Source organism: Carassius auratus, chromosome 40 (assembly GCF_003368295.1).
Source record: "Carassius auratus strain Wakin chromosome 40, ASM336829v1, whole genome shotgun sequence".
NCBI lineage: Eukaryota > Metazoa > Chordata > Actinopteri > Cypriniformes > Cyprinidae > Carassius > Carassius auratus.
The window spans coordinates 17,271,947-17,299,167 of NC_039282.1; the positions used below are offsets into that span (position 1 = coordinate 17,271,947).

The 27,221-nt window shown below is 37.9% G+C and overlaps 1 protein-coding gene across 4 annotated transcripts in view; it reads left to right on the forward strand.

The window, feature by feature from the left end:
• The first annotated feature begins 2,089 nt into the window (after positions 1 to 2,089).
• LOC113058736 (Down syndrome cell adhesion molecule-like protein 1 homolog) overlaps positions 2,090 to 27,221 on the forward strand; it is a 111,427-nt gene continuing 86,295 nt past the window's right edge. For all 4 annotated transcript variants that reach the window (XM_026226909.1, XM_026226910.1, XM_026226911.1 and 1 more), the window contains exons 1-3: positions 2,090 to 2,792; positions 15,428 to 15,748; positions 19,994 to 20,140. In XM_026226909.1, the coding sequence (XP_026082694.1) occupies positions 2,396 to 2,792; positions 15,428 to 15,748; positions 19,994 to 20,140 (865 nt within the window). In that variant the 5' untranslated portion in view covers positions 2,090 to 2,395. The remainder of the gene's footprint in view (positions 2,793 to 15,427; positions 15,749 to 19,993; positions 20,141 to 27,221) is intronic.

The following is a 27,221-nucleotide window of genomic DNA, read 5'->3' on the forward strand; positions in this document are numbered from 1 at the left end:
AATGGCCAAGTTCAGAGTTGCACTCGAGAACAGTGCATTCTAGTCCCAGTCCAAGATTACTGAACTCAGGAGCGTGTTGACTTTGTCCTGACTTGGATTCAGCCCTCTTCAGGTCTTGATCTGACTTGGACTGGAATGAACTGGTCTTGACACTGGCTAAGTGACCCTAGTTTGTCAGGAGTTGCCCCCTTTGACACAAAATAGTAATATGCATTTCATATATGTGTGCCACCCTGCTCCATCCTATTAGTCATTGATTTCTAACTGGATTTGTTGGTCTCAAGATTAAACAACCCCAAAATTAGGGCAGTTATCGGTCAAGGACAAGCAAGAAAATTGTCCCTGCCACGTCACTCTCAGGAAAAAATGTGCAAAAAAATATACCTTTAGTTTATACCTTCAATACCACGACTTAGGTGCCCTTGAGCAAGGCATCGAACCCCCAACTGCTCCCCGGGCGCCGCAGCATAAATGGCTGCCCACTGCTCCAGGTGTGTGCTCACAGTGTGTGTGTGTGTGTGTTCACTGCTCTGTGTGTGTGCATTTCGGATGGGTTAAATGCAGAGCACAAATTCTGAGTATGGGTCACCATACTTGGCTGAATGTCACTTCACTTCACTTCTTCACTTTTGATAATGGGGCAGTACCCTGAAAATACCTTATCTACTCTAAAAAGTGAAGTTTATTACTTTAAGGGTCCTGTTAAGGTTCTAATGTGAAACCTTTGAAGCTACTGGCTCAGTGGCAATTAGTGCTACTCCTAAAAGGTACAATTGTACAACTGCCCTCTGACAGTTATGATGTTAGGAGCCTGCAAATGTCCTCTATGATATAGTCAGTGGGTGATATTATAGAATGTTCAACCAGGTTAAACTCTGCTTATGCTGTGAATTTTCTACTCCTCCAAATAAAAATGTTTTCAAATAGGGCCATAAAAGCACAATGACCTATATTTGTAGCCGAAATCATAATGAAATTAAACAAAATATGCATCTTTGCAAACGTCCTCATTTTGTAGGAATGTAAAGACATTTCTGTGGAATTGAAGTTTTGGCACAGTAGTTATAATTTATATTGTTGATGTAAAAAAAGGATCTGCGATGACAACATAAGTTCACTTAAGACTATTCCACTGCAATGATCTGTTGCTGACTGGTCAGGCATTGCGTGTGTTTGGGGCTGGGCAATGATACATCGCTGTCATTATGTGTAGAATCACATGTCAGTGTGATGGATTTCCGTATCGGTTGATTCTCTGACAGGGCTGCACATAGTCTGTAATCAATAATAGTACAGCAAGTTACAGTTCAATAATTACCCAAAGAGGATGTGGGAGTGTGGAGCCAGAACCATCAAACCAAACACTGTAACTATTGGTAGCAGACTATCACTCTACACATTGTTTTCATTTCTTAAGTTGCCCTGGGGGGGTAGTGTGCTGTGTGCCATATTTTAATTTTACACCCAGTACTCTGGCATTGTTACATATCTTTGTCAAAATACTCCACAGACATCTGTCACACTCTTTTCTTCCTCTTAAGATGAAGGAGTTGTCATTTTCCATGCAAAAACTGTCAAATGCTTATACAGATTTGCTTTATCTGAATTGTAAGGGTTTAATAATGCTGCCTAAAATGATTTCAACTGTTAAATCAAATCTAATCTTTTTGTTTCCTTCTTCTTTTTCTTCTTTGCAGACTTGAGTGGTGTAAGGCACTATACCAGACAGATAACGCCGGGGTGGTCTGTGAGCCTTATCCGCCACTCGAGACAATACACGATACGCCCCTCGCATGTCATTCCTCTCTCATTCCTCGCGCGGAACAATGCCGGCGATTCAGACATTCCTCGGTGCGCCTCCGAAGCTCGCGTTCTCCTTCATTCACATGCGTGAACGTAAAAAGAGAGCGTGTCAGGGTCTCGTGCAGTGTCTCTAAGGACGCACGCGAGTCACTCAATGAGCAGCAGTGACATGAAAGAAACGTACGCGGAGCGTTTTTCGCACAACGTTTACACGAACTTTAATTTTAAAATGACGCTCAAAACCCTGCAGCAAAAAAAAAAAAAAAAAAAAGAAAAAAGAAAAAAGAAAAAAAAAAAAAGGTATAGGGTGTCCTAAAAGTATAAGGTGGTCTCCCAGTCTTCAATTTTCCGTCCTGGTCTGTTGAAAAGTTCCTAAAACCAGCAAATATAAATGTTTGGGAGAACGGACAAGGTTTTTCTCAGCAGCGCTGCATCAATACAGGATTTCTGGCGGGAAAAGGTAAGCCGTTGTCATCGCGAAAAGTGATCATCCGTGCGTAAAAAGCAGCTATTTAGTTCCCAGGTGCGCTAAGGTAACACTGAGTGCCACAGGCTTTCTCCAGCCACGTGGACCTCTCAAAACAACAACAACATGTTAAGTCCTGTCCTCCCTGATGCACTCAACCCACCCCCACCAACAAAACTCCGCGCGCCGTCCTTGCCGTGTCTCTCTCTGGCCCCGCACCAGCACCTCTCCATCTCGCCGTACCATTTGACTACCGAAGGAGGGGCAGCTTGGATGACGGTCCCGCGGAGGGGAGGGTACGAGAGGCGGGACCAAAGTCTTCCCCGCTTCTCGGCGCTGGCGAGTCCGGGACTAGGGCTGGAGAGATCGCCGGGGAGCATCGTCACCACTCCTGCACGGAGCCTCGCCTGGCCGCATACTGCACAGTGCACACGTCGGGATTGCAAAACATTCCTGAGAAATATACCTGCTATTTATGGCATGTGGCTGGTAACTTTACTCCTGCTGTATTCTTTTCAAGAAGGTATGTTGTGAGTTTATTCCATGCTTTTTTCTTTTATTTTCTTATCTTTTTTTTTTTTTTTTTTTAATAATGTTAAAATAAAACTGCACTAGGCTTATGTTAAATTAAATTAAGTGAACATTTCTGAGCGTGAAATCGCACTGTTACAAGTTTAATGAACGGGGATTCAGCTATTTATTTTATTGTGCGCTCACATATCTGGATTTAAAGTTTCTATCCCTCCAAACACAACTAACACAACTTCCTTCGAAATGTTTTTAGTTGCTTAAAATGTGGGAAATCATTTTTTTTTTTTCTAGTCGATGATCGACGAACAGGAGATTAGGAGGCTGTAGGATCTGCATGTTCCCGTGCGCAAAGATGGGGGAGATAGCATGATTTGTATGCAAGATATGAATATGCTGTTGAGATATGAATATGTAGAACGGGATCAGATTTTGCATCGGTCGTGTGTATTTACCATACACTTCTGGCCTCCTGTAGTTTGCTTGATGGGAAAAGTAGAGTTGGTCAGTGAGGCGGGAATTTGTTTGCGCTCGGTGTACTTTTTTACTGGACATGAATAAGAATCTAAATGTCCTAGGATTTGAATATGTCTGTTCTTTGTTTATAGTAAAATGCTGCTGTATGCCTTTATGTGGATTAATGATAGATATGTTGTAATGAAAGTGCTTATTTTTTGTTTGTTTGGTAGAGAATGAATATATCTGCATAGATCCTGTAAAAAAAAAAAAATATAGAATGGCATATGCAGCCTCATTTCCAATTAGCACTGGTGCAATTAGTGGTCCTCCATTTTCTATGCCAACAGATTCCTGTTTGGCTGTGCTGATGGTGGTTTTGATAAGGCACATCTGAATTTGTATTAATGCCAAACAAAGATGTTGTTTACTGAAATCATAATTAAGGTTATGTATTTGCTCATTCTGTTAGTTTTACGCATCAATTTATGTCATGATGGCTCCTGAACAATTTCGTTTTTGACACCTCACAGCATATGTACCACTCCTTCCCTCACCCTCCTGCCTTGGAGATGTGCTTTCAGTTTTTGCTCATATTATCCCCCCCTCTAAAATTAACTTGCAAAATATGTTTCGGATGAAATCGATTTGGGAATGTTGTTTATCTGATAATGCTTTGTCAAGTACGGATTACTGTTATTTACCCACCAACAGTTGAAATTTAAACGGTTTACCTGGTTTTACACTGCTAGAGTTTTGATGCTTCAAACTGAGAAGGCATTTTTATTTGATGTATTTTAATTTACAGTGTCGTTTGTTCGAGGATGTAAGGTCAGAATTATTATCTGTCTCTCTCTTTTAGTGTGTGTGGGTTTGTGAAAGAGGACTGTGGTGTACATTAATGTGTGTGTGTGTTCTTGTATGGGTGAGGAAGGGTGCAGTAGGGCGTAAAAACGGGATACGGAGGTCGCAAACAAACTTACATTTTTATTTTTGCCATGTTTTCTTTTTATTTTCCAGTCTTCGTATATTTATATGGTGCTTTCTGTCATTTTCACAATATATTTGTTATCATGTATCTTGCGTTTTGATGACACGGTCGATAGGAGATGTAAAAAGCACATCAATTATCATACATGCATATGCATTAGGACTGCGTATTTTTTTTTTTTTTTTTTTTTTTTCGAGAGGGCCGGGCCTCCATCTTTTCCACTTTCAAGGAAAGTAGAAACATTTCCCCTTAAAAACCATTTTCACACATTTCCCGAAATAATTGTATGTTGTCATAAGAACACATTGTAGTCGTTTTTTGGCTAGGGAATAATCACTGTAGCCTAAATAAAGTCATTTCATGTATCATTATGCATTATCGTGACCCGGGCAAGTTGTAGCATATTACCCCCCTGCCTTCACACCTGAACCCCGGTCTGGGAAACCGGATCCAGGGCAAATTGCCGTCTCGAGGGTCAGCTCGTCTTTTTTATGGAGATGCAACTAAATTAAAATGAATAAGGCACCAAAGGATGCTGCAGTATTTTGTGTGGAAATTTCCATTGTTATTTACACGTGAGTTATAATTTGCTGAAAATAATAACAATAAATTAAATTAATTAATTCTAATTGTAATTATTATTATTATTATTATTGTTATTATTATTATTATTATTATTAGAAAAAAAAATAATGGCAAATTGTTTATCTTTTTTTTTTATTAAACTGATTAATAATGCCATAGTTTATTGAGGCATTTTGTGTTGGCTTCAGAAGACCCTAACGGAACATATATATATATATATATATATATATATATATATATATATATATATATATATATATATATATATATATATATATATATATATAATTCATCCATGTGATTGTACACTTAGTATGACAGATCTCAAGTGTGTTTAGAATATGAAACAAAACGTTTTAACAGATGTGTATCTTTATTCATTTTATTTATGACAGACTGGCTTCATTGAATAGACTAAAGTGCCTGTAGGCAGTGTGGGTCCGTGTGTGTGTGTGTGTGTGTGTACCTGTGTCTGTCCAATATTTATTTTTAAGGATCAGCAGTCGTCAGGTCGTCAAATTTGTGTGGTGGCTGCGATATTATCCGGCCTAATCCGATTTTCTGAACATTTCCTTAAATTAAAATCGGATTGAAAGGAGCTTGCCACGTCCAAAACGCCGTTAAGAGTGGATCCCGGATTATTATTATTATTATTATTATTATTATTATTATTATTATTATTATTATTATTGTTGTTGTTGTTGTTGTTGTTGTTGTTGTTGTTGTTGTTTGTGTTATTAACTGGCATGTTTATGTCTAACAGAAATAGTTTAACATGAAAAAGCCCACTTTAATGCGTTTTCACCTCCAAACTGCTCGCAATGTCAAACCTGCTCTCCACATCAGGACACCTCCATCCCACCCGGTCTCCCCTTCATGGAAATATGCAAAATTGGTTTCTTTCTCCCCCCATCAAATCCCGTTCTTCCCAGCTGCGCAATTAGTAGGAGATCTGCCGCATCCCCCACTCTAAAACTAAATCAGGTCATTGGCCATAAGGACTCCATCTCTCTCTATCTCTCTCTCTCTCTCTCTCTCTCTCTCTCTCTCTCTCTCTCTCTCTCTCTCTCTCTCTCTCTCTCTCTGTCTGTCTGTCTGTCTGTGTGGATCTGTCTATCTCTCAGTCTCGTTATACTTGTCATATACACCTGTTTCTCTCTTCTGTCTATGTTATTTTGTCGGGAGACACACTGCGATCATTATAACACGATACTTCCTCTATAAAAATAAAGAGTGAAGGCTTATGTGACAGCAGCATGAGTCACAGTTATAAACACTTTACTCTCAGAAACTGTAGTATTAATATACACTTAAACTTTTCGTTTAGAATGAGATAGTTTAGACTGAACAGGACCTTCCACGACTGTCATTAATATTTACCCCTAATTGTTCCTAGCTAAATCACTTCACTCCTTTAATGGGCTAGTCCAATATAACACTTTTTTTTTTTTTTTTTTTTTTTTTTTTTTTGCGTGCACAAAAGTTTCAGAAAAGTTTCACAAAGTGCCTGGTTTATTCTTCTGTGGTCAAGAAAGCTTCGGTGATCAAGAAAGTTTCAAACACTTAGACTGACATCACGCTTTAATGTTTTATATGGAATTGGAAAAATACATTAGAATCAACGAATATCAGCACGTTTTAATGTGTTTTGGTTTTTAATAATGGGCTCTCGGGATATTAGTATATTTAGACGTTAAATATTTTAGCTGTAGCTTTGTGTATTATAGCAAAGTTTACACGTTTCCTTTTATGGAATTAATCAGCTCTGGTATTGTGACAGTTTACACCAGACATGTAAACTATCCGTATCAAATCTAGACAGTCTGAACTCTGTGTAAAATACATCTGCAGCTCTCAGAAGAAAATTGGCGTCACAAATGTAACCGCTGAGATTTACTGGCTTAAGCGCCGTGCTATTTTCCCCCTCTCCACCTAAAATCATACCCCGCCATCCCACCTGCCATTTCAGCTGAAGTGCGGTCAAATTAAGAAACTACGTGTCACTCTAGCGTTGCTCCGACAGGTGACCTCGCGTGCCGTGAGTTAAGCACGTGACCACAGCACCTGCCGCACGAGACGCGCCGGGGACACCTGTCCATCCACACCAGACACTGCGCGCAAGGCAACCGATCTAAGGAGTTTTTTTATTATTATTTTTTTTTTATAGACTTTTATAAGCATACACGTTTGCTACAATTAGTGCACTAAGAACAGAAGTAGCCTGAGGAGGTAACCATAGCAACAGAACGCTGCTCTAGCGCTTTCCTTTGCGAACTAATGTGCACTGAAAACAACACAACTATTTAAATATCATAAACATATTCACTCTCAAAAAAAAAAAAAGTTTAAAAAGTTATACGTAAGTTATATATAAGTTATAAATAGGAAAGACATAAATAGTTAGTCTAAATACTGATTATCTATAATTGTATGCAGAAGAGGAGCACAGCATAAACGTTCAGGTAAAAGTCTTTTCTGTGTCCAGTGTCCCTAACGTGATGGTGTGCTACAGTGTTTGTGTTTGTGTGAGTGTGGGTGTGTGTCCAAAACTTTGATATCTTACGATATGCTGATATATGTTAATTTACAAATTAAAGTAGTTTGATGTTGAATGTAGACTAAACTGGATCTATATTTAATACACTGAAAAACTGTTGATTTCAATAAGATTACATATTTTCTTTTAACCGTTAACAACAGATCAGATTATAAATTGTCTGAATTAAGAATAGCAAGTGATTTATTATTATTATTATTATTATTATTATTATTATTATTATTATTATTATTATTATTTATTTATTTATTTATTTATTTATTTATTTATTTATTTATTTGTTTGTTTGTTTGTTTATGTATTTATTTATTTATTTATGTTTTGTGTGTACTCAAACAATATAATAATAATAATAATAATAATAATAATAATAATAATAATAATAATAATAATAATAATAATAATAATAATAAATGTGTGTAGTAAATTCCTCTGTGGTTTCATATTTGTCAGTTTAGTTTTGAAACAACTGCTTTAATAACAAGAACCACAGAAGTTATGATTCATGCAGCTCCTGTTGCAGATCACCTGCATCTCACTTATAGGTTAAGAGGGACAGTTTAAAATATTTAAACTCCAGTTTATAATCTACCTGAAACACAGGGGATTTGTTCAAATACACATTTTATTGACTCTTTAACTCTTTGAAGTCTGAGCTACTTCTGCAAATGCTGAATTATTATTATTTTAATTTGTGTGTGTGTGTGTGTTTCTTTCTTTTTTTTCTGACGCTGCAGTAACATGCAAATAAGGGAGAACCCTCACCTGTTTCAAAATCCAAACCCTAATGCATTTCAAACCACGTGTATCAGCCTCACTCGCACACATGACCGCATATTTTATTCATTATGTAAACTGAACAATATAGATGTACGCAACATGCTTATTATATAACCAAACGGATAGATATATAACTCTTCTACTCTTCTACTCTCGTCTTAAAGAGACTGCCATACTATTGAGGTAACGTGACTGGTTTCCAATCCACTCAAGCTCACTCACGCAAAGCACTGAACAATCACAGGGACAACAGTGGCAGGCGAGATCTACTCTAATATACCAGAACAAATGTAATATAAACACAAGTGTACATGTGTCCTTCTCAGCCTAGCAATGAAGAATTGTCAGACTCACACACACACACACACACACACCTCGTTCTTGCTATCGTAACCCATTTATAACTGGATGTAGTGTAGGGCTGACTTTAGACTCAGCTGAAGTTACTCAGTGCCTGTAGTATTGATTTTTCCTTGACTGCACCGTGCATAAATGATTATCAGTTTGATAAGTGGATTGTCCGAGCAAATGTAAAAAAAACGGAGCAAGAAAGTCAGCCCTCTCTCTCTTAATTTCATGAGTTATTTTAAAAGGTTAAAGAAAACATTATGACACTGGAATCTGTAAAAAATAAATAAAAAAGTGCTGCATTGTAGCACGATATAGACAGGCTTGACAGCGGAAATGGCCCTTGAACAATCAGCAAATAAATTAACTGGGAGGCTCGGAGGCAAATAGAGGGTTGAATTGTGTTGTTGTCGAACAGTTGCGTGCCCCAAAAATATGTGTCTGCATTTAGACATATTTATGTAGGTGAGACAGAGTGATCGAAAGAGAGATTGTGTGTGGATTTCTTTGGGGACAGGGTGTGAAGATCTATGCGTGTGCATGTGTGTGTGTGAGAGAGAGTGTGTGTTTCTAAGCAAATGCAGATGAGCAACTGAGAGAGCTGCATTATGCATAGCGGCTCACCATTGGCAATAGTCTGGGCAGTCCGCAATAAATATTTAAATGCCATTTTCATAGCAACTGAACAAAAAAACTGAACAAATCTATCTATCTATCTATCTATCTATCTATCTATCTATCTATCTATCTATCTATCTATCTATCTATCTATCTATCTATCTATCTATCTATCTATCTATCTATCTATCTATCTATCTTTGTTCAGTTGAAATGAAAATGGCATATATATATATATATATATATATATATATATATATATATATATATATATATATATATATATATATATATGTGTGTGTGTGTGTGTGTGTGTGTGTGTGAGTGAGTGTGTGTGTGTTGTACAAATGTGCAAGTAAAAGGACCACATAAAAATAAATATGGGAAAGAGGAAAATGGAAGGCGATTAACAGGAAGAGATGGTGAGAAGGAAAGAAAAACAACAGGAAATGATGAGCAAAGACATTTTTGAGCAGGAATTTTTTTTTTCAGTTTGAGGAAGTGGGTGGAGAATAGTGCGTCCATCTTGAGAGTTAGACAGAAAGATAGGGAAAATGGGCATCATTAATGGAGCGCTTCAGCATTCCCAGCCCTTTCCCACGTTTGGCATATGGCACCGAGAATGGCAAGGAGCTGCAGGGCTTCGTTAGCCCTCACACAGAAGTCAGAACCAAATGGAGAAGAAATTGTGTTTTCTCTCTTTAAGACTCCCCTAAATTAATGAACATCTATCCTAAATATCCCAACATATGTCCATGGACATATGAAGTCCATAGATATAGTGGTCAGTCATTTTTGTGTGGTTTATGTGGGTACTGCTGTCGATATGTTTCCAAGGTTTTTTTCTGTGTGGTTTCATGCACAGTATCAACAAATATGTTCACTTAAATTTATTTTCATTGACCACGTTGCTTAGGGTGACTGTACGTTCTCTTTTTACCTGGAAATGATTACTAAATCACCTAAAGTGTCCAGGTTCTGGCTTTGTTTTCTTATTGACATGCTCTTGACAGTCTTTATACATATACATAGGTGTTCCTGTGGCTCAAGTGGTAGAGCATTGCATTAGCAGTGCAAGGTTGTGGGTTCAGTTCCCAGGGGACACATGTTTGGTTAAAAACTGTTAGCCTGAATGCACTGTAAGTCGCTTTGGATAAATGTGTCTGCTAAAATCACAAATTGATTTTAAATGTATTTATTTAATTAAAATGTATTTAATTTTATATGAATTATATGTACGTATTTACATTGCTTTTACTGTTTCTGCAAATTTTACCTTTTCAAACATCAAGATTGGCCCATTATGTACAACACACACGCACACACACACACACACACACACACACACACACACACACACACACACACATATATATATATATATAATTTTATTTATTTTATAATTTATTTTTTATTATTAACTTCTTAATCCTAGTTCTAAATTTTTTTTTTTTTTTACATTTGTGGCCATTTAAAATTGGCTGTGTATTTGGACATTTTATTGTAAGCAACATATATTGGCTAATATTTAGATATAATATATTAGGTTTTAACAATGACTTTATTTACTGTGTCTTAAAAGTGTGAAATCGTCAGCTAAGGATAGAACAGTTTGCAATTGTGCATGCTTTTATGCCAGTCAGTGTAATGATGTCATTTTCTGCAGCTTTAAGGTGAGGTCACATTAGCCAAATGTAGGTGACATTTTTCAAGGGGAATTTTCCATAGTCAGTAGTGTGGCGATGAATGAACAGCTCAGAAACTTTAAAACTAAGCAGCTTTCTAGTGCGGTAAATTTGTCTGACCAACTTGAGTGAAATCTGTATAGGGAACTTTTTTGCACTCACACAAAACTCACCATTGCATTGATTCCTATTGAAATAAATTTTGCAAACAAAATTTCATAGAAGAATGGTAAATGTGACCACACCTTTAGGGTAGTTACTCACAAGCCCTCTACAGCTCAGGTTATTAACTCCTATGAACAGAGGTCCTGTGGTAGCCCAGAACTGAGAATGGGAACACTTTCTATTAGCTTCACAAAAGTGACACCTGTTAGTATGGAGGACAAACTGCAGCTGTCCTGCTCTCAAGCTTTTCCTTTCCCCCCGCCACCATCACCCAGACAGTGGGGGTGATATCCCCAGGCTGTCCCTTTTGGATCCACAACCCCTTACCCAGAAACCCACTGTGAGATTATAGATATTACAATCTTTATTATGGGGGTTTATGCTTTAGGCTATAATCTGTAAAGGCAAAAAGGGATGGGGGCAGGGGGACTAACCAGTTGACCTGTTTTTCATCCCATTTCAATATGACCATGACCATATTTCTCAGTGTTGCTGTGTTTTCTTTAGATCTACTGTGAACTGATGTGTTGTCATGCAGGCTTTCTGCTATTGTCTATATTTGCTTTCGCCACGAGCAGGGCGGCGTTTGCTTTTGTTTGTCCAATAATAAGAGAGAGATGTTATATATGTAGGGAGCTATTACAGATTAACAGATGTTTGTTTATGCTTAGTTTTGAGTTGCATTTCCATGGAGAGGAGATTGGCGCTGTCTTTGGTGCTGAAATGTGTTTAGGGACCATTTAGTCACTGTCCATGGTCCTGAAAAGGGCTCTCTGAATTATATTTGTCACAGCTCAGAAACCAGGATAGAGTGCACTCTGCTCTTGTCCCAAATAGCACATAAGGCTGACGGCAGCCAGGGACTGTTCCATTTTGAGCATGTCAAGAATCTTTGCTGTTTAACTCTAATGCTGAATCCCAGAGGTTATTTAGACAAAGGCTTGGGTCAAACATTTGCTTCAAATCCTAGACTTGTCATTGTAACTGTGGCACTACAATGAGAGTTGACCAGGGGTTCTCAACTGGGGTGGGGGCTGGGGGGTCTTTAAACTATCAAGGGGGCTAAAGAACTCCCTTAAAATTACTTAAAAATAAACAATTGTTTAGTTTATTAAAATAATTAAACGTTATAAATTGTTATAAAATAATTTATGAATTCAAATGCAACAGTGTTATTTCACTGCTCTTGCACTGCAATATGTATTTATTTATTTTATTGCAGAATACAACAAAGCAAAATTGACAACTTTTAAAATAGTCCTCTTAAAACGTGACATATATTGGTTCACAACTGGATCTAAAACATTTTCTTTTCTACTCCTTAAAGATATTCACACTTGTTGTTTTTGCTTTAAACAGTTAAAATCAGTGTGACAGCTATTTATTTTGTTTTATTTATTTTAAATAGGAACAATGTATTACTGTTAACCAATAAAAAATCTTAAAAATCCTGACATTATCACATAATCACATTATTTACATCATTTAAATGTATTAACTGACCCACTATTTACTGTATTATTAAAAATGTTGTGAAAGAAATGGAAACATCATAGTTATGTAGGCAGTCTTTTAAATTAAGTCTTGACTGTAGGGACTTTGTAGTTATAAAGGTTGAGAACTGCCAGTCCAGTCCATTTCTAATGTAACCAAGGCTTTCATGCAAAGCGTGAACAATGAAAAGGATTTTATTTCATTCGCTTGCAACCTGTGACTCCTGTTGGCACACCCCACCCATCTAACATACCACTCTGTATGCTCTAGACCTGGTTCTGTCTGGACTCTTGCCCCCTAGCACCTGACACCCACCTCCATAATCGGCCCTCCCCTCAGGGCAGAGTGAGAGGGGAAGCGATAGAGGCCCTCCACCATGCTGCGATTATCAGGCCAGGAAGGCTCTGTGTGTGTTAAATGTGAAAGGAGATTATATGGATTTAACTCTCTGCGTCTGGCGTACAAATTCCAATCACATAACATATCCCTTCATGTTCTATGGGAACATAAAAAGAGAGGGAGAGATGTGATGGATGGAGATAGAAAGAATCCAAACCCCCACCTTACCCAGTAAAAGCTTTAGCTCTAATCTCAGCCTTTCAATTTTTTTTAGCATTACTTTTTTCTTGTTCTTCATTTTGTTTTGCATGTATTTATGTTTGACATTTTGCATGATTTTTTTCATTATTATAAATGATATTATTGTCCCTTGTAAACCTTTAAATTGAGTAGCCTATAATTGTCAAAAGTAAGAAAAACGTTAGAATATCAAAATCCATATAAATTACTGTTTTGCATGGCACACAAAAGAAGCTATTGTATAGAATGTCCAAGCTGCTCTTTTCCTTACAATAAAAGAAAATTGGGACTTCAGTTGATTTAAAATAAGCAACATTTTCATTTTTCAGATGAACTGAACCCAATATTCATTGTTATTGGGTATAAATTCCAATTATTATTTATTGCAAAGCTGTCAGTTCAGTATATGGAACCTTATAGGTACCCCATTGACTTTAATGCCATGGTAGCATGTCACCATTATTCTATCAAACACAATGAGAATCACACGAATGGGGGTTAATCCAGGCATTGTTGACATAAACCTGGTGGGGGGCATTAATTAAATGTAATTGCCTTAGAAGAAAATTCTCTTGCTTTGGGCTTGTGTCTCCCTTGGCTTGGAGCCAGAGCTGAGCTAAGCAATTCTCTGAATACAAAAAGATACAGAGTCATCCCACCCAAACCATGTAATCCGTAATAGAGCCTGCAGATAATAGAGATGCCAGAATGGTAAATCTCTAAAACGCTGCCTTTAAAGGACATCATTAGCTATGCTGCGAAATTAGCATGTGTATTAATTTACACAAACCACCCCTTTTTTCTCTTTTCTCACAGTAGTCTGGATTTGGTAATACACCAAGAGGGAATGATTGTCTGATCCACATTAGCTGTCAGAGAGGTTTGTAGATACATAGCGGGGGTTCTATGACCTATTTATTCTCCTATCAGATGGCAGCATTCAGCACAGCTCACACGGCACACATATTAGATTAGTGATATTCTTTAATGCCTGTCCTATAACTGTGCTGTTATCGCTGTCATTTGGGTTAAGGTAGGATAAATCGCTTTGGCAAGGAAGCATCTGCCAAGAAACATACAAATAAAAAGACGTGAATGGCGAGTAAAAACCCACTCATGCTGTGGACAAAGTTGGCTTTTGTTTGGAAGCCTTGCTGATTTCTGCCTCTGGCTTTGTTCATTTTCTTCTGTGTTTGCGTTTGTGTAAATTGCAGCATTTTCTGTTTTACAAGGAGTCATTTCAACATTCTGTAGACCTTAGTCAGGGTAGCTCCATATTTAGGTTTTGACAAACAAAAACAAGACTGTAAGGGGTAGAAGTACTTGATGGTACTGTTGTTTACAACATAGATTGTTGAGCTGACAAAGCTTGTGAAGACTTTTAAACAGTTTGTGCCATTGTAAAACATTGTTCCAATTAGCATTCACAAACATTATCACATAATTGTATGGTTGGAACTACAGCTCTCGACCTGTGGTATAGATTTATTCTACATCTTTAAGTTAATCAAAATAATGTCAACACAGTGTCAACACTTGCAACCATAGTTGACTAACAATACTGCCAATAAATTCAACCTCTAGAGGGCGCAGCCATCGAAATGACACAGCTATTATTTCATTCTTGCACTGAATAATTAGCATAAATTATTACTCTACCAACCGGTTTGATGCAAACTGTAAAAAAAAGTTATGGACCAACAAGGTTCGAACAACAAATATGTGACAGCTCAAACATCAATAAAAGTTTGAACCAACTTGTTTCAAACAACCAACATGTGACAAAGTAACTGCGGCTTTGGGAAACAGTTATGACTAGCTAGAGTAGTTAATTTATCCTATTAAGTATCAGCAGTAACGCCAGTTATGACATCGACATTAAATATGTTGAACCAATGTGGTTGAAGGATGGACGTGCAACAAAGTAAAATTATGTTGAACCAACTTTTTCGAACGATGGACATGCGACAACCTAACTGGTTGTCTTTAGGGAACACTTATGACTAGCAACAGTAGTGACAAGCTGACCTTAGATTGTGTACTTGGAAAATGACAGACAGATAATAAGATATAAAACAATTTGTGGTTACATCATCTTCCCAATCCAGTGATTGATTTCTAAATTTGAATTGAGTTGTGCTGACCCAGTGGCAATGTCTCTGGGATAATCCAATCAGAACATGGCGTGCACTTTACCAGACGTGAATTTGAGGTGGAAGTTTGCCAGAATGACATGTGGTTCTTTTATGATTTCAAAGTACAGTAACCTAAAGGAACAAGCATGCTTTGACCCCTTTACCTGTCCAGGTGTGTTATTTGAAGAATAAATCGCTTTGGTTACTTCGCGACTGACCATGTTGTCTCCCTTCCAGTGCACAGCGAGGATGTGGTCTCGACGCGGCTGTACTTTGTGAATGCTTCCCTGCAGAGAGTGACCTTCTCCAGCTCAGTGGGGGTGTCCCTGCCCTGTCCTGCGGGTGGCGCCCCCCATGCCGTCCTCCGCTGGTACCTGGCCACCGGCGATGACATCTACGACGTGCCGCACATCCGCCATGTTCACGCCAACGGCACGCTGCAGCTCTACCCTTTCTCCCCCTCTGCCTTCAACAGCTTCATTCATGATAATGACTACTTCTGCACTGCCGAGAACCAGGCCGGCAAGATCCGCAGCCCTAGCATTCGTGTCAAAGCAGGTAAACCTGATTCCACCCATCCATCTATCTATCCGTCTATCCATCTATTCACTGTATTTATATGGTAGTAAAAGTGCAATGAGTAAAGGTCAGTGTTGGCAACCACTTGCTGTTAATGGTTTTAGTCGCACAAGGAACAGCCCATGACAGTGCTGGTCTTTGTGGTATGACATATGATTATACATCATTTATAAGCCAGTCTCAATTTCCCAAGGAAAAAAAAAGGTGAAGTCATGTCGTGGTTTTATTCAATATATTTTGATGTTCCTTAAAGTTTGATAGTGTAAAAAGAACAATATTGCACATGCCATCATATGGATTTATTTCTTTTCTGATTTTACATTTTCTTCAAAATCTTTCTTTAAGGGGTCATACGAGTCTATAGTTTCCATCAGCATTTCTTTACAGACTTCGAAAAGAGCATTGCCAACGTAGGCGATGTGGCAGAGAGGGGAAACAGTTACAGGTTACATGTGGAACATGAGTTCTTAACATCTGCAGTAACAGCAGAAGTAGTGGCCGTCATATTGCTAACCTAAATAAGAATGTAAGTGCCAAATGGATGACCCAGTGGCCGGCCGGTTGACCTGGCTGCTTTAAAAAGCAGCGCACAGACGGGCACACATTGATACAGACAGTTGGCTGACTGACCCTCCCATTCAGTGCCAAGGTCACCGCTCGTGAGTGGGGCTGGCCGCCCAGCAACAGCGAGGGATATCCATACACCTCCTTACACTCACACACTCACTCTTATGCCAGGCTGTGCAGTGCCAGTGTCCCTCCTGTCTCCCAGTCTCCATCTGTCCTCTAAGCTAGAGTTCCCATCTCACACACACATACACATTCACCTACTCCGAATTTACCAGAAATAACCCCATCGAGCACCGCCGATCTCACACCATTATAAATAACAGCAGCTTGAATGATTCTTCAAATGTAACCAGGCGAGTTCGGTACTTGCTACTTTTTCCACCTTACCCGCATTAACATTAAAGTCTCAGAGGATGGAATGAATTACCTACCAACCAGCGACAAGACGGGGGTGACTTTCGCCTCGGATAATTACACTAATTAATCAATTAAGTGCTGAGATGCAGCAAAACTGCAAGTGGACCTAGCAACCCTCACAGAGCCCTGAGGAACCCAACACTGAGGCTCCCTCACCAGCCAATCAGATCCTGGCACTGAGGGGTTACCATGGGTATGGTGAGGGGAGGGGCAGGGTGTGGCGCTGAATGTCTCAGGTGGCACTAGAGAATGATGACAGCTGACAACTCACTGTATGACACCCCCCCCCCCCCCCATGCATGTCTCTCTCTCTCTCTCTCTTTCTCTCCCTCCTCCTCTTTTCTCACCCACTCTTCTGCATGCTGATCCTGTGCCAATAATAGCACGGGCACCTGTGTGGATAGCTCTAAATTTATGAAAATCTCCCTATGAGGGCTTCATATGAGTGTGTGTTCCTCCTTGTACTCACTGTTCATTTTTCATTTAGCCTTTTACAGTGTCTCGCTCTTAGGATGTAAATTGTTTGTGTCCCTATTTTCCTGTATACTAAAGACAGGCTTCTATCGATCGATCTATCTATCTATCTATCTATCTATCTATCTATCTATCTATCTATCTATCTATCTATCTATCTATCTATCTATCTATCTATCTATCTATCGGTCTGTCTGTCTGTCTGTCTGTCTGTCTGTCTGTCTGTCTATCTATCTATCTATCTATCTATCTATCTATCTATCTATCTATCTATCTATCTATCTATCTATCTTCCTGGGCCTGTCTCTCCTGTATATCTTCATCTGTCTGTTTATCTGTTCATCTGTCATTCTCTCTGTTTATCAATCTATGTTTTTCCTGGGTATTGTTTCTGTCTGTTTATCCATCTTCTCCATCATTTTGTCAACCATCTCTGTCTGTCTGTCTGTCATCTTTTTGTCCATCCATCCATCCATCCATCCATCCATCCATCCATCCACCTTTTGATCCTTTGAGTGTAGTGTGAAGCAGGTAATTGAAAGTAGTATAAAGATGAACAAGGCTTTGAGTTAAATGCAGAAATTTGCCTAGAAGAAGCTGTGCTATATTAACTATATGACCTCTTTAATCCTATAGTAGCATTTTTAATGGAAAGTGGCCTAGTAATTTTGTCTAAAATCAGTTTGAGTGTTAAACACAGACCCCGTGCGTCGAGTGTGACAGGTGCACTGTGACAGACTCACTCTTCCTTTCTTTCAGCCCTTTGTTTCTTTGGCTTCTTGCCTCCTGGTAGGTCATGTTCATTTTTTTTTTTCTCTTCACCATTACATTAATGAGCACCTTTCACCGCCTCATTCTTATTCAGTGTGGTCCCCCCCCCCCTTTTTTAACGTCTTGCATCATGAATAAGTAAATACGGTATTTGGTTTCATTCCAGTTAATTATTTAAGCGATGGTGATACAGGACTCAGTCCTCCTGGTGTGCGCAAAAGGAGAAAGAGAGCACCAGCCCGTGTGTCAGTCCGTTTCCAAGCAACCGATGAGTATAGTCAGGCATCAGTAACATTCTAATGATGCCGCACATCAAGACGGAGAGTCATTTGCCCATAAAAAATGCTATCTGCTATTGTTGTCGGCAAATTCGTCTGTGAATTTTATGCATGCATTATTGAAGCCTTAGAGATGTTTTGGCTTGTTTACACTCTTCCCACCGCTGTAAAACAACATTCCACAGCCAAGTGTAGCACAATCCGAGTTGAGGTGAATATAAAACTAGCTAATAGAGGGCCTGTTTGAGTTAGTTTGTCTTTAGAAATTCAATAAGGCCCAAGACTCACAGTCAATCAATGACTGAATAAATGATTATTTGTAGACTATGGAGTCCTGTGTGTAATAGGGAGTTCTATCGATTTGTTCTATTGATTCAAATCTCATCTGCATCTGTAAGAAGCTGGTTAGTTAACAGTGGGCAAATATACACAGCACGTTTTAACTTACTTACAACAAGTTACAACTTTTTACAAACCGGTTAAATATGTAGAAAAAAATAAATAAAGAAATATAATGACTGGACTCAACGATTCATGACTTAACCATCAGACAAGGACAATGATTCGCCTCACTATGGGTGACACTCTGGCACCTGACAGATGCCGTTATTAATGGCCAAGGAAATTCACCCGCAAGCCAGGCGTTAATTATATATATATAGTAATAGAGGTAGAAAGTGAAAGTGAGACAGGAGGGGGTGAGGAGTGTGGTGATTACCACATTTCATGAATTCTTATGATCAGTCTCTTTTCTGATGGGGTGGAAAAGCTGTGTAGTTGAATTTCCCGCGAATCCAATTGCAATACCCACAGAGTTCTCTGAAAACATCCCCCGACTGTGTGATCAAATTTGCGGCGTCATGTTCCTGAATGAGATGCCCTTGCTCTGTGTCTTGCGTTACTTCCCCAAAGATGCGAGGGAGAAATTAAAATCCGTAAGTAAATAGATGTTGATGAAAGACACAAAGCAAATTGAGTCTCTGAAATTAAAATGAAATTCAGCGCCTCCTTTAATCTTCTCGCGTTCCCTCGTCGCCCTTTACCGTAGGAGGATCTCCTCACCCGTAAATAACATCGTCGTACCCTGCTCGGTTTGTGTGTTCTTCTCCTCTATGGATGTTTTCGGCCTGGTTCCGGTTGTCAGGTGCAGAGAGGGGGTCCCTTTTGCAGGGGCAAATGTTTCTGACAGCTCCAGAGGCTGTGCAGCGGCGTCCGCTCATTGCCGTCTGCATGCATTTCCAGGGTGATTTTTAAAAAGGCCACTTCCTGAACCCTTGAACACCTCTTGACAAAAAAAGATTCAGAACTCAGAAACTAGCAATATATGTTTAATAAAATGAATGCATTGGTCTCAGATCAGCTCTATTTGGATGCACAAAAAAGCAAACACTTTGGGGAAAATGTATTTTTTTCTCAAAAATTTTATTTATAGATTTTATATAATTAACCGTCTTGTATTAATTAATACATTTGTTTATTTATTTATTCATTTTAAATTAGTGTGTACAACTGACTGAATGTTATTCTAATTATGATTATTTTAAATGTATTACTCTTGGGTTTGCCATTAAATTAGCATTTGATACTGATGTTTGATACAATAAAATACAAATAATCTGTATAAAAATAATAATTCAAAATGTAAATAAAGATAATTACAACAATTTATAATTAAATTTTAACTTTTGTTTGTCTTCTGGCTCATTGTGAACAGTGTTCAGGGAACCTTACACGGTTCGCGTGGCGGACCAAAGGTCCATGCGGGGCAACGTGGCCGTCTTCAAGTGCCTCATCCCCTCTGCTGTGCAGGAGTACGTCAGTGTGGTGTCCTGGGAGAAGGACACTGTCTCCATCGTCCCAGGTAAGACATACCTCACATGGCTGGGCTGTTCAAGTAACAGCAGATTTGAAATATGTTATGCTTTCTTTTGGATGTGCAGTAGATCCTAAATAAGTAAAGGAAACCTTGTTTCACCTGCAGTTTACAGTTTATGTAAAGGTCATTCTGGTTTTAAAGTTTGGAAAACAACGGGTATCATTCGAGTCAGCAACCTTAGGCACACGCAAACATTGTCACAAACACATTTTATCATATTTAAATCTATTCTGCACAATTTTACCCCAAAATTCAACACAAGAAAATGCTAAAAATGCTAATTTCCATATGGTTAGAAGCTTTATGGAAAGGCTTCAATTCAAAGGTTGCAGAAACTCTGAAATAAATCGATCCGCTTTGCGCTATTCTATGGATTGTGCATTTCTCTTGGCAGTTTCGCAAGTTGCACAGTAGCTTTTTGTTCCCTCAAAATAATACTTTGTAAATTACAATGACTGTATAATCTAAATATATTTTATTTTGTAGAATTGTCTACTTGAAATGTTGGCGACACTCTCACTGGCTGCATAAGGAAGTTTGTGTGTAAAAAAACTAAACAAAAGTAGACAGTATACATGGAATGTATTGAAATGAGAATGCAGATCACTCATTTGTATTTCAGTATGTTGGTAGTTCATCGCTCAGGTGAAAACAAATACTTGGCTAAAATAAGTCGGAAAATGAAAATGATTTTAGCCTTACCCTACTATTCTCAATGTGGTCTTTATGAACTCTTTTAATCATTCCTAAGTCATTTTGGCCTCAGTATCTCCCATTATGTCTGGATGGAGTGGAAACTGAAAAATAGGACAACTCAACAAAATGGAGCTGAATTAAGACACGTAATGCCCTGTCAACAAATGGGGTAATTTCCATGGACATTTGGGCAAGAATGACGAACATGGTTGCAAATTCAGCCTACTTTAAGCTATGCCTCAGTATGTCTAACTGGATTGGGACCAGATGTTGGTTACTGACAAACATATTTCACATAAATTACAGGGGGGGAAAAACTATGGCTACATGCTAGCTTTTATGTTTGAGGATGGTTTCTGAAACATTTTTGTTAGATATAGTTAGGATTTATGCCTCTGTAATGTAGAATTATTTTGTATAATGTATGTGCTGTAATAGTATGTATTCATAATATAACACAAATAATGCTTATTTTTCATTTAAAAACTGAGCTTTAAAAATTAGCTTTTATTTAATTAAAATTTTTGTCAACTTCTTTCTTTCTTTCTTTCTTAGTCCAGTGCGATACAATCCGCTAGCATTTTTAGGATAAAGACACCAAAAATCACCAGAACACGACAAATCTGAATCATTTTGCCACTTGCTTATGTCATTCTTATTAGTTAATCTCAACGTCGTTTTAAGTTTACATTTGCAAACTGTCGTTTATAACTAATTTCAACTTTATTTCAATTGCAGAAAAATATTTTTAATAGTTAGGTTTAGTTCAAAATAGCAACACTGCTCTAATGCATTCATAAAAATAAATAGGACACTAAAGTGTATGGTAATCCTGAAAGGTTCCTCCTTTCACGGGGTTCAACTCTTAATTATGGTGTTCAGATCTTCCCATTAACTCCCACCCTCTATATGTGTGTTTGTTTGTAGGATAAATCCAGTCTGGTAGTGGACAAATGCTTTTCCACTTTATCAGATTCCCTCTAAAGGCAGCAAAATGATTCTGCCAAGAGTGCTTTGTGTGTGCGTTCAAAAGAGGTAGCGGTTTTCTTGAGTAGCGCACTTCCTAGCTCAAGTGGCGGAGTGTGTGTGTGCACGTTTGTGTGAACCCTGGCCTTGTAGTTGATTGGAAAATCAATAGGTGCTGCTTACGCCGGCCAAGTCAGATGGGATCAGTGACTAGAGTCTCTCTCTTTCTCTCTTTGCTCAGTTCATCTTTCTCAATGGAGGAGTGCATCTCCCTGCCCTTCACACTCATTGATCCACTTTAGCCACTGTGTCAATGGGTGTCAGTATAAGGGGTCTAAAGGTTCCCAGCAAGTATCGATTGATTACATGCTTGGATTCCCCCTCTGTTGTCACAGATGCGGACGTGTGCGTGGTCATCTGACGATACCGGGCATTGTGGGGAAACGTCCATAGGGATGTATACCTTGGCGGCATGTGCGTTTGTGCGATTGTATGCCAGCACTTTTGTTGTTTCCTCCTCTATCTGTTATGTTGTTGCTGACTGTGACTTCCAGCTTAATTGATTAAGCAGTCACTTTAATGAATTAACAGAAGGTCACACTTCCAGGTCTGGCAAACTGACTCTGACACTCTTTGCTTAAAGATTACCCAGCACATCAATCGAGCAAAACAATTCAAATGATCTGCTTTAAAATCAGCAAAGCTAACCTTCTTGTTTATCTTGATAAACGTAATAGAATTGAATTATATTGCTGCATTGTGTGTTGTATTCCTTAACTGTAAGTCGCTTGGGATAAAAGCGTCTGCCAAATAAATAAATGTATATGTAAATTATGTTGTGGAATAAAGGAAGGCTGTTTAAAAGGCTTCTCTTTACAATGTAATGAAAGTGAAAGTTGAGTAGTGTCATCAAGCTCAAAAAGATAAAAAAAAAAAGTGATATGTATGACGTGCGAACTATAATCATGTCTCCTGAATGCCTTTAAAACTATTATATAAGCAAAAGACCAAAATTTAAAGTGTTATTCAATGAAAATCTCAATGTCATTTGATATCATTGAGAGTTAGATGGAGGGGGATATTTAAATTTGTATAATTTAAATTAATTTGAATACTTAAATGAATTATAATGATATAAATGTATTTTAATTATTAATTAAATTGATAATAATTAGTAATAAATTAAATCGTTTTTCAGATTTGTTTTCATTTTTATTAAATTTTAAATGTCCAAGTTTAATACATATTTGATTATAATTACTGTTAGCATTTAAAAGTTTGGGGTAAAATTATTATTATTCATTTATTTAAATTAATGCTTTTATTAAACAAAAGTGACAATTAAGTCTTTTCCATTGTTACACAATATTTCTATTAATTGTTCCTGAAAAATAAATAACTAAAATCCACAAAGTTTTTAAGCATCACAACTCTTTTCAACATTGATGATGAGAAGAAAAGAAGAAGAATCACAATATTAATTTTAGTTTTGATCAAATTAGTGCAGCATCGGTGAGCATAATACATCTTACCATCCCCAAACTTTTGAACAGTTTAAATGTTATTTGAAATAAGAATCTGAGAAGCCTAAACCTGACATGAACCCCACTGGATTCAGATCAGGAGCTGGAGCTTTAGTGAAGAGTACCAAGGTGTTACCGTGACAAATGTTTAAAAGCAAAATAAACTGGTAATAGAGTACTCTTTATTAATGGTGTAATAGCGGTAGGATTCACTTGTATGCGTAGGAGGGCCGTGTGTGTGTGTGTGTGTGTGTGTGTGTGAAGCAGTAAGCTGATTTCTGCTGTGTGACTCATGTTTAAGATGGCAAGATGTGTAAGAGGATCAGAGAGAGTGCTGAGGAGTTAGAGCAGGATTAACAGGTTCAGTTACACTGCCTGTCATTAGCCCACCCTTCTTCTAACTAGGAATTCATAAATAAACTAATTAATAATAATAATAAATTAATAAATTAATAAAATAAATAAATACGTAAAACTGTACACCAGGCCAACAGGCATGTTTTCCTCACCACCATCTCAGTTTGGCCCATATACTTCTATTGTCCCTAAATAAAGCCTGCTAGTATTCTTATAGAGTAACCTTAAACTAAACCCTGCCCTTAAATGTGAATTCATTGTTGAAATTCTTTCTTGTATTAAAATCAAATATTCAACATGTAACTTTTGACCCTAAAATACAGCTGGCTTTTATAGATGTAAAAAATAAAAAGTAGTCGTGTCACTCTCTCTCTCTCTCTCTCTCTCTCTCTCTCTCTCTCTCTCAGAAATAGAGTCCTGATGACATAGCATAACTTAAGAATGAAATATCTTTTTTATTTTATTTTATTTGTACATTATTTTAATGCTTTAAAACAATGTAAAGAAATGGGGGGGGGGGAAAATAACTTTTTCCCAAAACTTTTTTGTTTGCAACGTCTGGAGACACTTTTTCAGCTAGCTAGACATACTAACATATATCTATCTATAACATACTAGATACAGTAATGTGTGGTTGATCTTGGGGTCTCCCTCCACTTCAGTCCTTTTTGAACGTGTCATTCAGCCATTTTGCTATTTCCCTTTGACGACGCTGGGATGAGATTCATAACATCCAGGCAGTTCACCGGGTGAATTTAATGAAATGCAAAAAAAAGATGGAGGGATGCTAAATTATTGATCTGAAATGGTAAAGAAATAAGCACGTCAGCATGTGCGATGTGGAATCATTATGCTGACAGAACTATTTATATGAAGGTCTTGTTTGCAGTAAATCTCAAATAGTGGTGCAGTTTATGAATGTGAGCGTGGATGTGTGTGGTTATACTTCTATATCATCCTGACACTTAAAGAAAAACCAAGCAAAAATGGAATAATGGGCAGAAATCTCTCTTTTTTATACTTTTAAAGTATAAGTCCATGCTCTGTTCAATGGTCTCACTTCCTTCCCAGTACACTCTTAGTTGTGTGATCCCACTCAGTCCAGTAAAAACACATTGCTGTAACCTGTAAGAATCAAGCTCTCCACTTCCAGTCACCTTTTGTCCTCCTTTTCTTGTCCTCTGTTAGTTTAGCATTACTGCTGTATTCCAGCAGCAGATATTTTGCACATTTACCACACATGCACTATTGAAATCGAATGATCCGGATCGCTTTACACATGTTTTATCTGGAATCTCAGTGTGAAAGGGGCTTATGAGTGACAGAAAGTGAGTGTGCTGCTGCTCTCTCAAGTGTCAATATTTGATTACCTGATGAGTACAAGACTGTAGGTCTAGGACACATACACAAACTGTGAGAGAATGACTTATCTGGTGAACATAAGAAAAGATGAATATTTTAAAGTCCAAGATTTAATATAATGTAAGTAAATGAGGAAAGGGTATGTCAAGGCTTAAAAAAAATTAAATAAAATAGATGCTATATTCCAAGTCTTCTGAAGTCATACAATAGGTTTTTTGTCTTTTAGACCAATTCTGTGAACTGGATGAGCAGAATTAAAAAAAAAAATAATAATAATTACTATATCTCTGTGTCGTGATTTTAAGTGAATAACAAATTCAAATTCGGCCATCAATTACTCACCCTCATGATGTTCGAAACCCATTAGACTTGGATTAAACCCGTTCATTTAGTGTGGATTCATTTTATGATCTTTTTCTGAACATTATGAAGCATCAAAGTTTTGGCTGTGTGGACTTTCAGTGGAGGGACAGAAATCTCTCAGGTTTCGTTAAATATTAAAGCATTCTTGTTTTGAAGACGAACTAAACACTTATGGGCTTGTAACAACATCAGAATGAATAAATGATGATAGCATTTTCATCTTTGGGTGAAATACCCAAAAGGTTTAACCTGACTTCCGAAGACTTGGAATATTTCTCTCCATTCAATTTCTTCTTAAAAAGGACTATCGCCGTCAAGTGTTCCTTTTTGCCTTTGGTGTCAGTCTGGAACAGTGTGTGTGTGTGTGTGTGTGTGTGTGCACGAGTTTTCATCAGGCAGTTTTGTTCAGATCGTTCTCCTCCTCTTGTGTAAACCCAAAACAGTGTGAGTTTTATCTTATCTCCATGGCAACGAGTATGAAACCACGGTCGGAATGAGGAAGGTGTAAGGATGCATTCTTTTAGTGTATCACCACAGCGCCACACACATATACAGTCCAGTGCTTTCACAGTTACGCGCATGCCACAAACACATTCCCAATGGCTGACAGATTTCCTGCTGAGAGGGGCATAAACTCCAACCAGGCCAGACTTCCCTGAACCAAACACTTCTGCAGAGTAAGCTCAGAGGAAAAACGCTGAATGAAATTTAGAGGAGGATGTGAAACTGGACTGTGTCTGTTAAAGAAGTTGAAATGCTTCTGGTTTTATGGTTTGATGTAATTTGTTTCAGTTGATATTTATTTCAAGTAACATAAATGCATTTGATGGCTTTAGGGATCAGTTTTGGTTTTAGTTAACTATAATAACCCTGGAACTTGATATAATTCTAATAAATTTTCCTTTCAGTTTTAGTTTAAGGAATTTTAATAATTCAGCTTATTTATTTCAGTTAGTGGCCAGAAAAAAACTTTTCCAGTTTTCATTTAGATTTAGATTTGTCATGTTACACTGGATCTGTTTTTCAGCTTTATTTCAAGTACAGAAGATTTCTAATACCAGTCCTAAAAAAGAAAATCGTAAAGATGTTTAGCAGAATGTTCATGCTGTTCTTTTCCCGCTCATTTAAAGTGAATGGGGACCGGGGCTGTTGTCCTCCAAAAATGACTTAAGACTACTATTAAAGTGATCCATATGACTCATGCACTATTTCACAAGTCATCTGAAGCTCATAAAGACACTTTTCTAGCACTGTCCACAGCTTGACAGCTCAAGTCAGCTGGTTATGGTAACTTGAGGAACCCGATAATGATCGAACATCATCTCATGTTTGTATGCTAGTGTGTAGCATTTCAGTGTGTGCCTGTACTTTGTAATGAGTGTTTGTGTGTGAGAGAAATTGGTCATGTCCTAACATGCCCCTTACACGTCACAAGTTTCAATAACACACACACGCACGCATTATGGAAAAGCTTTATACAAATTGTCCTCTAAAGTGGGACTGAAAAATAAATCAATAGTCTGAGCAGTGAATGGAGTGTATGGGGTTTTATTTGGAGGTGCTGAAGGAGCATGTGATGGATGAGGGAAGAGGGGACTGAACTCCAGTGGGGACTCACTCGCTGAAGAGGAATTACACTACACTGATTTGACTGGACGTTTCTGTCCTACACTGCATTTCTCCAGTCACATTTATTTTGTCACTGTTCAAAATGTACACTGATTTGTTTGGCCTTTTTTGCCACTTTATATAGAGCTTGCACAAAAAAAAAAAAAAAAAAAAAAAAAAAAAATATATAT